Source organism: Gorilla gorilla, chromosome 13 (assembly GCF_029281585.2).
Source record: "Gorilla gorilla gorilla isolate KB3781 chromosome 13, NHGRI_mGorGor1-v2.1_pri, whole genome shotgun sequence".
In the NCBI taxonomy this organism is placed as follows: Eukaryota; Metazoa; Chordata; class Mammalia; order Primates; family Hominidae; genus Gorilla; species Gorilla gorilla.
Window position 1 is genome coordinate 113,078,285 of NC_073237.2, and position 15,656 is coordinate 113,093,940.

The 15,656-nt window shown below is 43.4% G+C and overlaps 1 protein-coding gene across 5 annotated transcripts in view; it reads right to left on the reverse strand.

Annotated features, from left to right (window-relative positions):
• ASTN2 (astrotactin 2) overlaps positions 1–15,656 on the reverse strand; it is a 983,906-nt gene that overhangs the window by 286,587 nt on the left and 681,663 nt on the right. For all 5 annotated transcript variants that reach the window (XM_031014728.3, XM_031014726.3, XM_031014725.3 and 2 more), the window contains one exon: positions 12,516–12,695. In XM_031014728.3, coding sequence (XP_030870588.3) covers positions 12,516–12,695 — 180 coding nt within the window. The remainder of the gene's footprint in view (positions 1–12,515; positions 12,696–15,656) is intronic.

A 15,656-nucleotide genomic window follows, 5' to 3' on the forward strand; every position in this document is an offset into this window, starting at 1 on the left:
TCCTGGCATGTAATGAATTCTCAGTACATGTCATGTGGACTTGGGAGTCAGACAGTACTGAGATGGAATCCTGTCTCTGCCTATTAGCAGCAATGTGACCTTTGGACACATGGCCTTTTGAATTGCCACTCAACACACTTCCTTGGATGGGGGAAGAAAGAGAGTACTAATCCTGTTTGAGTCCTAATCTTATTATTAACTAATGGTTCTCTTTGGGCAATTATTTTTCTTCTCCATGGCACTCCATTTCCACCATCTATATTTGTTAAATTAAGGATCTTTCTAGTTGTAAACTTCAATGATTCTGTTGCCCCATACCCCGGAGACTTATTGAATCAAGATCTCCAAAAGAAGCCTTCTTTCGGGGCATCTGTGGAGTAGGAGGGAACAGCAAGGAAGACCCTAAAGACAAAGGACCCTAAAGAGGAAAGCCTGGGGCCTAGGGCTGGTACATCAGATGAAGACAACTAAGGCCAGCTCCTACCCAATGTATCAATGGTCAAGTTGATCTCTAAGGCCCGTCTCAGAGCTGGCACTCTGACTCAGAGCCAAGGGGTTGCTAGGAAACAAGGGTCTAGAGCCTGCTGGTCAGCATCATGCAGGCTTACATCCTGCCGATCAATCTCCCTCTTTTTTCACTCTTCCTGACTAAGTACTTCTAATTGTTGCAGGGAGAAGAGAAATGCCACTCAAAGAGAACTTTGGGAGTGCCCACTTTGGCTAAGTAATAGTAAAATGTAAATGGTAAGAGAATTGGAGCATGAAAAAGACAGAAGAAAGAGAAGGCATGAGAGAATACTATTTGCCAACTCTGTGCCTTTGGGTTGTATATCTTACCCCTCACTCCCAAATCTCAGTTTACTAGGATAAAGATACCAATTTTAGGAAGTTGTAGGGATTAAATGAAATTGTGCATGTGAAATGCCCAGCATATCTCCTGGCATGTAGTGAATTCTCAGTACATGGCATAAGGACGTGGAAGTCAGATAGCCCTAGGATGGAATCCTGGCTCTACCTTTTATTAGCCATGTAACCTTGAGCAGATAAGTTTTCACATTAGGAAGATGGAAATATTAATCTGGACCTCACAGGGTTGTTATGAAGACAATATGAGATTATGTGATTAACTAACTCATAATAGGAACTCAACACATGTAAATCATTGTTGCCCTTTCCTCTGTCACCTCTTCCAACACACATATACACACATATATACATTCTTCTAGAACAATATAAGCTTGGTGTTCAGCTGTGCAAACATGCTCCCATGTGCCCTATTGCTGAGCTCCAGGCTGTGCTATCTGACATTCTCACCTTCTATTCCCACCTGCAGGTTTAGGAAGAGCTCAAATTCAAAAGCTGACAGATTAGCCAGGGAGAAACAGCCATGACATAGGAAGTCTGGCAGGAAGAAGACATATATCTTAGGCTGCTGTAGTCAGGACCAGAAAAGGCTGTATCATTATGCCTTTTGCTTGAGAAAACTAACAGTAATAATAATCATTATTGGCTTAATTATGTCTCATGATAATAATGAATGATGATCATAATAGCATTTCCTGAGCATTTGTTATATGCCAGGTGCAGCAATAATCACTTTACAAACATCAATTCATTTAAATCTCATAACAATACTGCAAGATAAGCATAATTATACCCATGTTAAAGATAAGAGAACTGAGTCCCAGGAACCTAAAAGACCTGACCTAAGTCACACATCTAGAGAATGGAACAGATGACACATAGCTTCTTATGTATGTTGCCATTTGTTGAAACTTACACCTATCGGGAGGAGAATGCATCAATGACTGACTTGTGCTGAGTTCCTGCTATGAGCCACGTAATCACATGATCTCACATCATCTGCGTAAGAATCATGTGAGATCTAAATGTTTTTCCAGCTATTCCCCTGGTATCTCCCAAAGTGGCCAGTTGTTTTCACTTAATTTAAGGCATTGGAGATTCAGTCTTTTCTATTTGTGACAGTTCTCAGCTGTGGACAGAGGCAATGGAAGTGTCTCTAACTACTTGGGAGACTGAGGCCCAGTGACATTCAAAGATCTAACAAAGAAGCCAATAGCATTCCCTAGGAGCACTGAGGGGATGCAGGTACTATTGCTCCTAACTGGTCCAAGAGACTTCGCCATTCCTAAAGGTACCAGGCCTTCCTACAAATCTAGCTTTGCATTTTTGTCTCCTTGCGTAGAGTCTCCTTCCTCCCCACCTTCCCAGTTGGCAAATGCCTACTCACCCACAGGTTCCTGTTTAGACATCTTTTCCTCCAGGAAGACTTCCCAGCCCACCCTTAGTAGGTTAGGGGCCCATCTCTCAGCCTTGTTCCCTCCACTCCCCACCCTCCATACACATGCACACTTTGTGCTTTCCTCTATCACAGCATTTATCAAATTATAAAGCATTTATTAAAAAAATCTGTTCACCTATTAGTCTTTCCCATTTGACTGTGGGATCTTGGAGAGCAGGGACTGTGTCTCACTTGCCTTAGCCTCCTTAGCACCTCATATTAGGGGCTCAAGGAACTATTGTGGAATGATAGAGCGGTGAGAAAGGATAAAGGAAAGAAATGAGAGGCAGACAGGGAAGAACAGGGCCCCCTGGGGTGTGGTGTCTGAAAGGACTGTCTGTGAGCAAGGCTCCTCTCAGGTTGGTAGGTTAGACCTGCTGATAATGACCGAGGGAAGGCAAAAACTTCAATGTATGTATCTGTATTCCCTCCAGGCCATTTTGTTCTCATTAAGGGGCTGAAGGCAGAGAGATAGCAAAAGCTCCACATTCATCTCCAGGGAAATTCCACATTCTTAGTGCCAGACTGCTGAGAGAAAAGGGTCCTATCTAACAATCCTGCTCCCTCAGGCCCTGCATCTCTGTCTGGGACTGTGACTGTGACAGGGGAATGAGTATGATTTTGCACCTGTTTGAATCAGAGTAACTAGTTTACAACAGTATCAATCTCTTGTCACTTCCCCTAGGAAGACGGAGAGTGGGGATGGTCTCCAGTGCTTTAGGTAATGATGCACACACATATACCCCAAATAATATAATGAGCAGTCTGCCAATCAAAGACTCTGCCATTTATAAGTACGTGGGAGGCTTTGGCAACAGGTAGTCTTTGAATTTGTTCTAAGTTTTCTGGAGAGGGAAGGCCAAACCATGTTTCTACCTGGTTATTAAATTTCTCCCTTCACCACTGCAGTTTCTAATTGATTGCATAAAGCTGACCTCATCTTTCCCACCTGTAGAATGGGAATGTCTAACCAAGATAAGAATGGAAAACACCTTACACAAGTCACTATTTCTTACTGTCACACCCATGACAGACATTGCTAAGTAATCACTGCATTCTTTTCCACTGAGCAGAGTCCTGGCCCAGAACCTCAATGCAGTATTCCAGGCAGTTGATTACAATGGGCACATAAAGAAAGACTCAGGCCTGACTATGTGATTGCTAATGCCTCTTCCCACTCTGACTTTGTAAGGTTTGACTTTGCTTTATAATGCAGCCCTGAAGCTAAGATTCGGAAGCAGATTATGCTGGGAGATATTGGTGGTAAAGAGAATATTTTCACCCCTGCTCAAGCTGAAGGTCTAAATTCCAAGTCTTAGCTTTCCTCATTTCTTTTACCTGTGGATAAGAGAAACAACAGGAGAGCAAATGTTTACCTTTGGGTTTGATATCAACATCTGAAGAGTTCTCTGAGGCTGCTGTGGTATGACTGAACCAACACCAACTCCGTGATTAAGCAGCCTGGGTTCAAATCCCTGCTTTGCCAAATTCCCTGGTGTGAATCCTGACAAGTCACCTTCCCCTTCTGAGCCTCAGTTTCCTCAAGCATGAAATGCAGATAACAATGCTTGACTTACAGACTTTTTGTGAGGAGTAAACTGGATGAAATAATGTATGTGAAAGTGCTTTGTGTGATGCACTGCACTGAGCACATACAGAGGATTATTATTCTTGGTATGCACCAATAGGAAAAAGACTAGGGTGTTCCATTCCAGATGGACTCAATCTAAACTGGGGAACAAATGCTTTTTTTGGTAATTTCATCTTGTGGAAACGGCAGTCTCATGGGCCTATTTGTGTTTAATGAACCACATCCTGTATTGTCTTTTTGCATGTTTCTGAGGAGAAATAAGTTGGCTCTGTCTTCTGGCGTGCTGTAAACTAGTGAGTGTCCAGCTCATATTTAACCTCCTCCAGTCTCTCTGCCTTCTGCAAGAAAACACTTCCCTAGAGCTAGATTGATCCTACAAATAACTGCACAGAAGCTAAGGCACAAAGGGAGAGGAAAGGGATAGTTAGCCAACTCTCACCACCATGCTGGGACCCTACCATAGACAAATGCAGCCAGGCTGGGATTTTTCACCTAGGATAAAATTAAGAAGTTTAGATTCAGAGGTGACTGCCCTGGGGTCAAGCAGCTAGGAATCAAAAAAGCCAGCTTTATCTGAGTTCAAAGTCAGTGCTCTCAAATTTTCAACAAATTGCTTTTAATACATCAGTAGTCTTCATCTTTTCTGGAGTCAGAGAACCCTTTGAGACCTCAAGAAAGCTATGGAGACTTTCACCCCAAATAAAACACAAAAGCAGATGAACAACACTTTGCCTATACCACTAAGGCATTTATGACCCTCCCAGGCTCACTCAGTATCACTCACTCATTTATTTCAATAAACATTATTGAATGCTATCAATATGCCAGGCACTGGCTAGGTATTAGCCAAGCAGGCATGGTCCCTGCCCTCACAGAGCTTATAGTGCAGCAAGAGAGAAAGATGTAAACTAATAAATGTGAACTTACAAACAGGTTATGTGTAGCAAAGGAACATCATTCTAAGAAAATAAAAATGTAGCAAAGGATCCTGACATAGCCTGAGGCTTCTTGAAAGGTTTTCTGAGAAAGTGACATTTGAGTTGGGTGATATGAAGTGATCTCAGCAAAAATGGGAAAAAAAAATAAGCAGAAGGCCAAGTGACAAAAGGATTGCAGCTTGTTCTAGGACTTGAAGGAAGGTCAGTAAGACAAAACGGCAGAAAGCACGGAGACACACAGGGCTGAAGAGGTTGGCTGAGGACAGATCAGAACTGTTAGAGCCCTGAGGCCATGAGAAGGAATTTGCAAATTATCCTCACGGCAGTGACAAGGCACCTAGAAGTTTTAATCCAAGGAATAACATGATGGGATCTCTATTTTAGAAACATCCTATAATGGTTAATTTCATGCGTTAACTTGGCTGGGTTATCAAACTATTTGGTCAAATAGTATTCTGGGTATGTATGTGAGGATGATTTTGGAAAGAGTAACATTTGAATTGGTAGACTGACTAAGCAGATTGTCCTCCTTAATGTGAGTGGACTTAAACCAGTAAGTTGAAGGCCCCAATAGAACCAAAAGGTTGACCCTCCCGCCTGAATGTCTTGAGCTAGGACATTGGTTTTTTCCTGCCTCTGGACTCCAGTGGAAACATCTTTTCTTGGATCTCAAGCCTGCCAGCCTTCAGACTGGAACTTATAGCATTGGCTCTCCCGGTTCTCAGGGCTTTGGATTCAGACTGGAATTACACCATCTGCTCTCCTAGGTCTCCAGCTTGCTGACTGCAGATGTTGGAACTTCTCAGCCTCAATAATTATGTTAGACAATTCATTATAATAAATCTATATCATCTATATCTATATTTACATATCTATACCTGTATCTGTGTATATATATATCTACCTATAAGTCTCTCGCTACATATCCATCCTGTTGGTTCTGTTTCTCTGGTTTTGTTATCCTGGCTAATACACATCCTCAGGGCTGCCGTGTGGTTAGGATTCAGGGAGGCAGGGTAGATGCAGGCTGACCAGGCAAGAGAACAAAGCTGGAGTCCAGACAAGCTATGATGGTGACTTGGAATAGGGTGGCAACAGTGAGGAAGAAAAAAGTGGGCAAATTTAAGAGTTATTTGATAATTAAAATTGACAGAACTTGAAATGGTTTGGAAATGGGTGGGGGAAATCAGCAGAAGACCTTCTCAGAAACTAAGGTACAAAGGGAGAGGGAAGGGATAGTTAGCCACCTCCCATCACCATAGACAAGTGCAGCCAGGCTGAGATTTTTCACCTAGGATAAAATTAAGGAGTTAAGATTCAGAGGTGACTGTCCTGGGATCAAGCAGTTTGAAGTCAGTGCTCTCAGATCTTGAGAGAGGGTGTTGAGAAGGATTCCTAGGTTTCTGGTTCTGCTTCTAAACAGATAATGGTGCTTCTCACTAGAACACTAGAAAAGTATTAGGTTGTGTGGAGTGGAGTTTGGGCAGGCAAGAGAACTAGAATGATAGCAAATTTCAGAGGAAAGCTTGATGTTGGAGGTATAAAGTAGGACTCATCAGTGTGGGGATTACAACAGAGATCATGACCATAGAAACAAGTCTAGAAAGAGGGGTCCATAACACAGGCTCCTGTGAAACCTCACTTACTAATGTTGCAGAAGAGGATGAACCTGCAGAGGAGACAGAGACGCAACAGTCCAGAGGGGAAGCAGAAAATCATGAAGATCTAGTATCACCGAAACAAACACAGAAAGTGCCTCACACAGGAAGCAGACAACTTTGTCAAAGGCTACTGAAAGGTCAAGCAAGATGGAACCCGAAAACTGTCCGCAGGATATTGAATCACTGAGGAAGTAAACCAAGACCTTGCAGGTCTCAGACCCTAAGAACAACTCCGTTCATATCTTGTTGCCATCTTAAAAGCAAGTTCCCTCAGGAAACTGAAGGCTCTGGAGAATTATCCAGCTTTCATCAGCCCCTTGGCCACATCTGTCCTCAAAAGAAAAGGCGACAGTTGAATAATCATTCCCTTCTCCTCCTCCACCCACAATCCCTGAGATGCCTTTTAAACAGCCAAAAACTCCTTTAAAAAGTAGTCTGGGAATGTTTCAGCTGACATTCAAAAGCGCATTGTAATTCAAATGGAAGTGCAGAAATGCAATCCCTTGGACAGTCTAGGAAAATGATAATAGAGATAAGACACCTTTTAAAAGTGGCGACATGTATTTATCTGTGGGGACATTTCTATACCATGGACTCTCCCAATCTAAACTCAGGAGCAGTGCAAACTTCACACAGAGAATGTCCTTCCACAGGGGTCACCTGGGCACTACACTTGGAAAAGACATATTAATTGCATAGCATTCTTTCACTTCTAGCCTCTCTTTATCTCCCCATTTCTCTTTGTGGATTTTGGTGTGCCTTTGTCTATCTCTCTTTGTTTTTCTGTCTCCTCCTCCCCTCCCCTCTTTTCTCTCTCTCTCTCTGTCTGCCTTTCTTTTCCTCTCTTTCTTGCTCTAGCTCTCTGTCCCTCCCTCTCTCTCACACACACACAGAATGAACAATTCCTTCACACACACACATCTGTCATCTTCCATAGTCAGTTTCTCTATAAAAAAGAAGCAATTAAAAATTCAAAAAACTTATTATATTTCTAATTCCTGCATCTATCACCTCCCTAAGTAGAGAATGACAGGGGATGATAAAAGTTACAGATTCCTTTTGATATCTCCCCAGTCCAGTTCCACAGCTCTTTCCCTTCACTGGCTCCAAGCCTGTAGCTAAACTCACTGAGGCCCCTCCCAATCCCAGGGCAATCTACCTCTGCCCTTGATCCTGGGTCACAATGATGACAAGCGATGAGAGCAAATTAGCAAGCCCCACCCCTGCTCACACACATGTGTGCCTTCATGCACATACATACACACAAACATACACACCTGGGAACACAGTAATCGAAGTGGATGTGGCAGCCTTGGGTGGAGGGCATGGGTTGGATCAAGATAATTAGGCCCTCAACTCAGAGCTGGATGGGTCCATCCATTGCTCTATTTTCTTATTCAATCTATACAATGACTTTGCATTTTGCATATGGAAAAACTGATCTTAAAGAATGAATCACTTTGCTCAAGATCACACATCTGGGAAGAGGTAGAGCCAGGATTTGAATTGAGATCCATCTGATTGTAAAACCTGTGCTTTATCTCCAAATGAGAAAGTCTTTATCCAAGGTAGCCACAGGAAGGGTGACTTTATACAGTGAACCCTCATCATGATATAAAGCTCATGTATCATGATCACAGCTAGGGAGAATGTGTGAATATCAAGTCAAAGGGTGAAATGGAGCCCCAGTGGGAAGAAGATAGTTTTTTCAAAATACAGGGATATCAAGAGCACAGAAACATGCAATGAAAGTATTATGCTAGAGGAAGAGACTCAGAAGTTCACACACTGCTTGGGGGAATGGCACGGGAGCAGAGGTGATGGCTAAAGAAACCCGACAGGCTAAACAGCTTCCATGCTAATCATGCCTGGAACCTAGAGCTTCCAGGGATGACTTTGGCTGCTCTAGTTGTTTCCTAAGGCCCAGTTCTTCCTGCATTAGATTCTACTTTATTGACCTGTTCTGTGTTCCAGTCCCCTACAGACTACTGGAAAGCTCAGAATTCCCACCTGGTGATATAAAACTCTGCCTTCCTGCCTGGAGATCTTACCAGTGGTTATTGGCATGCCCAGTGCCCCCTCTGGAATCAACATCAAAAACTAGGTCTGTTATTCCAGCTTTTATTTTTGCCCTATTACAGGGAAGAAAATACAGGGGATCTAGACCACTGTACTTCCTTTCTGTGTCTAGAATAGACATTACCAACTGATCATCACGATGATCCCAATAACTTAAACACAGTGTTCTAGACAAGCCATTCCCTAGTTGATCAGAATTGGCACATGAAAGCTAGAGAGCATAATATGATAGTGACTGGGTATTCCAACCAGCCTGGAAATGTCAGCCTCCTCCCTCTTCCCAGCTGTCTACCAGTGGATTTTTAAAAGTCTGTAACAAAAATGATGAAATATTGGGAGACTAAGGCATGCTGGTAATGAACAACGTAGGAACAGAGCCTATATCTTCTTTATTTGGTGCCACAACATCTGATGCACACACAAAGAAAATACAGAGAAAAAGCAGTTGGGAAATATTCAGATAATTAATGAATAACTATGACTTTATTTTCCCACACAATGTACCTTTAGAAACACTTAGGGGAATGAGAGTAAAGTAAACTCCTCATGGGAAATATTTTAATCAGGCACATTCACCCCATCTCCCTTGGCTTTCCAGTAATTTCCAGTGGCTTCTCCAGATCATAAAAGTGGCCAGGGTCCCATCATTATGAAACCTGGGAAGTCTAGGGCATTTGTTTCTAATATCCAGGGACACCGGAGCTAGGATGAAGGAAGAACTGGGCTCAAGTTTGGATTCAAATACCATCTTCTTGGCCTTTTGCCTCTGTAAGTTAAGGTTTCCCTCCTGTAAAGGGGGAAGTAAGTACCCTTGCCTCCTTTGCTTTCTGGGGTAGATGGGAAGATCACAGGAAGGCCATCTGGAAACTGTAGAGGGCTGTACAAATGCTCATGGTTGTTATCCATGCCCTATTTGGTCTATTTTCCCCAACCTACTCTACCAAGTTTGGCCCTCCACTCCTCCCTTCACTAAGAGTTAAAATGACACTTACAGGGATTGTCTTTATCTAGTGACATCTGTAATTCGCAGATAAAAATGAGGGTTGAGGCTGGGCGCGGTGGCTTACGCCTGTAATCTCAGCACTTTGGGAGGCTGAGATGGGCGGATCATGAGGTCAGGAGATTGAGACCATCCTGGCTAACACAGTGAAACCCCGTCTGTACTAAAAATAGAAAAAATTAGCCGGGCATGGTGGCGGGCACCTGTAGTCCCAGCTACTCAGGGGACTGAGGCAGGAGAATGGCGTGAACCCGGAAGGCAGAGCTTTCAGTGAGCAGAGATCGTGCCACTGAGCTCCAGCCTGGGTGACAGACTGAGACTCCATCTCAAAAAATAAAAATAAAAAAAAAGAAAATGAGGGTTGAGCTCACACACTAGCAAGGTATGGAGCTGGGACTAGAATCCTCAGCTGATGCCCACAATTTTTACTTTATTTCAAGCTACTGTTTTCTATGTACCTACTATGTACCAGACATTTTACCTACGTCATCTCATTTTATTCTCCCAAAAGCCATGCAAGAGAATTACTATCCCTCATTTAACACATGAGGAAACTGAGACTTAGAAGTTCCTTTACCTGAGGTTACCTGCCAGGTGTGTGGAAAGAGGAGTAAAGACATGAAACACCCTCCATCCCACTTCAGCACTGCACTATCTCTCCTCCTCTCACAAGTTCTGCCCATCGAGTTATCAGCCTCCAAGCCCAGATTCATCCTGGCCTGGTTTCCGTTTAGCAGATGGCAGTGACACATAACTCATGGCCGGGGAGAAAAGGGGATACTAGCTATCTTTAAGTCCAAAGGCTTCTTTCAACTCTACAGATGCAAATCCCCAGCTTCTCATCTCCCCATTCCCTAGCATCACTCCCAAATATAAAAAATAAAACCAGAGTATTTGATCTACCATCTAGGTGGTCACAGCAGGTGAAGATGGAGGGGAAGAAACACACACAGAATGGTTAAGCTGACCTCAATGCATCCTCTGTCCTTTTCTTGGGAGCAAGTATGGACAACAGAAGCAAGAAAAGTGCCTTTGCAGACTAGAAGCCCAGGAAGGAAAACACCAAGTTTACTCCACAAGTTTGCGGCAAAGCCAGGTCTTGAGGGGGACCCCTCCAGCTGTTGTTTCAGCACTCTTTCTTCCCCCTCTCCCATCTTACTTGTAACAGATTCCATGATCCACCATACAAGGAATGGAATTTTCTGGAATTAGAAAGTCAAGTCTAAAGTCTGAAGACAGCTAAGGATGGAGAAGGGGTGGGATTTAGAATCAGAGTAGTGTCCCAAGCCCCAAACGTGGTATGAAGCAAATTAGTTATGTAGCCACAGTGAGTGAAGGTTTTTATAAACATAACCTAATTGTATTACTTCAAAGTCCTGAAGCTTATTGCCCTGCTTAATGATGTGTCACATTATTTGTAGGGTAGCACAATGAGACTTCTATTGATTTAATGCACTTCCTTAAAGACTGTCATTGACACAGCCATAAAACGGAGCTATTCCCAGACAACTCAATTATATCCACTGTGCCCATAAACCACCCCGTGCCCCACACAGTTGCACACAGGAAGCAGAAAGGGCTGAGAGCACAACTGGGGATGCAAAGCCCCCAGGGACAAAAGGGAAGGGATCTAGAGATTGGGAAGGCAGGTGGACTAGGGTTTTATCCAGTTGGGAATGTGCAGCTGCATAAAAAGCACTAGACAGGAGGTGTAGAGCACCCCACTTGGTCTTGGCCCTGCCAAGCAAAGCTGTGTGAAAGCTCCCTTCTTCTCCCCTATGGACTTAGTTTCCTCGACTGCGAAACTGGAGTGCTATGCTCAATGAGATCCTTCAGATCCCTCCTGGCTCCCACATTTTGTGGTTTTTTGTTATGATTGCTTTTGTTCTTGGAGATAGGGTGGCTGAGCTGTATGAAAAGATGCAAGCATGTTTTTAACATTGCTCTTCACCCTTTCCATCAATTGAGAGACTTTCTTTTACAAATAGTTGATAATAATAGTATTAACTATATCAAGAAGCATTTCAGTATAGTTGAAAGAGGGAAAGAACATGGGCTTTTGCAGCCAGCCAGCCTTGGTTTCCAATCCTGACCCTTATTAGCTGTGTGTCTATGAGTACTTGATGTGGCACATCTGAGACTCATTTTCTCATGTGTAAAATGGGAGTATGAATACACTGACCTATTAAAACACATGTATACACATGTGCGATATTTCTAACTTTCTCAAAATGCTATTGCATAAACCACTTATCTTTAATGTGAGAAGCAGACAAGAATAGCTACTTACGTACCCATTTCACAGGAAGAGAAAATTGAGGTGGAAAAGGAATAACCTTCGCAAGGTGAGTGGGCAGAGACTGGTCTCCTGCACCTGGTGTGAGGAATTCCAATTCTGATAATAGCTGAGAGTCAGAGGGAAATGAAATCTGCTGGCCCTTCCTGAGGATAAAAGCCTCACTACAGGACAGAATGGAAACTGTCTGCTTGGTTATGAGGTGATTGTTTTTCCAAAGGAAGGGAGTTCTTCTTGGGAGAGAAGAACCCAAGATCTTCTTGGGTTCTCCCAAGAAGCCTGGAGAGAAGAAAGTGTCAAGAAGACACCACTTGCTGACCCCCAACCTGATCCCTGGCAGTTGTTTCAAAGAGAAAATGTGGGAAGCACAGTACCTGCAAGAGAAGGCAAGGGTTCTGGAGTCTAGAACACTAACTTGAGGCCTCAGAAAATGCCTGACTTGAGAGAATCCTGCAAAATCATTATACGATCCCTCACTCTGCCCATGGTGAAACTGAAGCTCAGAGAGAGGCAGGGACTTGCCCATGGTCACACAGCTTAGACGTGGCAGAGCCAGGATTTAGATCCAAGGCAGCTCAGTTGTCTCCCCAGACCCCTTGCCTCTATAGCCTGCCTGGCCACCTCCTCCAGTAGGCACGCCGGGCTTACCTTTCTGATACTGGAGCCACAGCTGCTGCTGGACCTTCTTGCTGGGAAAGTGGATGATGCAGGTGAGCTCTGAGCCATAGAGGGCCTCTGCGATGTAGTGGGAGCCATAGTGCTGGATGAAGGACAGCAGCTCCTCCCGACTGCTCTCCTTGGTCAGGATCTTGAGAACATTAGTGAAGCCTGGACAAGAGAGGAGCATGTGGAGGTGGTCAGATGTGAGAGGCTGGTGGCTAGCAAATTATACAGTGGCAGGAGTTCTTCCCAACCTGGATTTTGTGCCTTACCCTCAGCACAGTGGCAGCTTGGTGGCTGCACTAGTCCAAACATACACATAATTCCCTCACTTAAATGGCAAAGAATGCCCTCTCTGAGGGGTACATCAGACACGGTGACCAAGAGGGAATCTGCAGGAGAAGAAGGCCTAAACTCAGCAACGTAGATCATGGGAACTTAAAAAAGATAAATCAAGAAGTCAAAGCTGAGCAACTTTGAGCAACTTTGCAAACACTGAGCAACCAATGTGTACTGGGAAAACTGTTAGATGTTTCACCCTTTTTATGTAACTTAACCTTAGCCACAATCATATATAACTTGACAACAACAACCCCCATTGTATAATGAGCAAGTCAAAGCTGAGAGACTAAAATTGAGTTATCTTGAACTTCCAGGTAGAGAAAGAAGCTGTACTCAAACCCACTTATGTTCTCACTGCACACTGCATGCATTTTCCACCGCACCAAACAAACCAGGGCTTGAACTGCCCATGGCTGGAATCCTAAGGCTGCATTTACCCAGAGTCAGCACATATTCTGAGTCCATGAATCTGATTCCTGGTTTAGCTTCCTGTAGCATTGCTTTTCTTTATATCTCTGCTGTTCCCTCTCTTTAACAGTGGTGTGTTCTCTCTCCCTAGATTTCCACAGAGCCTTCTTGCTGCTCTATTTCTTAGTCCTAGGCTAAGTCCTCAGCACTTAACATGGGGCCTGCACAGCAGTCACTCAGTAAAAACTGCTCCCTCTTTCTCTCCTTCCTCAAACAGGCACATGAGCAAGCTATTCTTCCAGGGGCATTCCTGAGCTCCTCCCTGCTACTGGACAAAGCCTAGTGACCTTCTTTAGAAATTCAAGGTTCCAAGCTCATCTCTAATGAGCCACCCACACTAAGTTTTAGCTCCAGCCAAATTAGTTTTATTATTTATCCTGAATGTGACCTGAAATTTCTATCATTCTGTCTTTCCTTGCATTCTCACTACCCTCAACACACACACACACACACACACACACACACACACACACACACGCACACACACACACACACACCTGAAATGGCCTCCCTATGTCCTCCCTAAGTCACATCTATGCTTCAAGGCCCCTGGAAGTCACCTCTTCTCCAAGAAGCCTTTCACATCATCATGGACAGGAGTGCCTACTGTCTGCACTTGCAACATGCACCACCTTAAAGTCAGAAGCTCTACCTTATTTGTCTCTATATCTGCACATGCATCCTCCCTGCACACCCACCCCAACTGGGTACATGGCCCAGTTCCTGGGACACAGCAAACACACCAACCACAATTATTACAAGAACAGCCAACACTGTGCCACATCAAAGCAAAATGTAAAAGAACAATCTTCTCTCCAACATTAAAAGTGAGCTCCAATTTGCCAACATTTGATTGACAAATGGGTTTTCCAGGAGCATCATTATTGATTAATTAAAGCAGATGCACCTTTGTACTTCTAATAGGAACATCATAGTCTTATTCACAAATGCAGTGTGGGGTGTGGGGGGCAGAAAACAAAAATAGGGCTCAAAGAATGGGTGTTTGATGAGAACAACCCCTCTCCATCAACCTGTTAAGTAATACAACTGGGTAATTAATACAGTAGTGTTAATAATGAGATGGTTTCTGTTAAGTAATAAAAAACAATACCACAGAGATGCCCTGAGGCTCTTATCCAGGCAGACAAAACTGCAATCCAATCCTTGATTCATTCATTCCCTGCTCTGCCACTTACTAGCTGTGTGACCTTGGGCAAGTTATTTAACCTCCCTAACCCTCAGTATACTTATCTGAAGAAAAATGGGATAAATAATGTCTTCCTCACAGTACTGTTCTGTAATAAGAAATGAAATATTATAAAATGCTTAACAGATGTCAGCAATAATTACTATTTCTACTTCCCAGAGGGTGAAATCCTCCAATTCCCAGGCTACAAGAGCTCCATTTTGCTGATGAACAAAGAAAAGAGAACAAAAGACCTCATAGATAATTAGAGGACACTCACTCAGACAATAAACCAGTGAAAGTGTTATTAGTAAGAGTTAGGGTAGAATATCCTAGGTCAGGCCTCATCTTTCCAGATTCCTTCATTCATTCCTTATTTTTCAGTTTTCATTTATTTTTAAAAATTCCTCCATCATACATGAGCACCAACAACATGCTAATCTTTGTTAGTTTTGGAGATACTGGAATAAATAAGACCCAAGCCCCGCCCACAGTTCTCAAATCATAGACAAGATTCCAATATAAATCAAGGACTTGTTAGTGTCTCGATATAGATATTCAAACACCGAGAATTCCGTGAGTTGTTTTGAGGGGAATGGAGAATGGGGGAGGCATCACAGAGTAATATAGTATATGTTCCCAAGATAAAGAGGTCCAGGCAGAGGGAACAGTATGGGCAAAGTCACTGTGGCATGAGAGAACATGCACCATTTTGGTCACTATAAATTGTTGTCATCTGTTGGAGCTTAAAGTTCATGTGGATATAATGTGGGTGGTGCATGTAAAGGGATGGGGGTGTGGGGGTTATATAAGATTTTTGTATCGGAGATGGACAGGAAAATAAATTAGCCAGGAGAGAAAGAGAAATTGGTGTCTGAGGAGAATTTATAATTCACAAGCTTGAAATACTTCAAAAACATAAATATGACTTAGATACTGTTTATCCCCACTCTCCTATTCATCCCTCCACACCCTACTCAGATACCTTTTCCTCCAGGAAGCCTCTCTAGCTCCCCCAGAATGATTAGCTCCATCTTCTGTGCCACCGCTTCCCCATTATTGCATCGACCGTACTGTCTGTCAGACTCCTGTCCACCCACACTCCCTAGGACTCCCTGATGGCAGAGAGGATG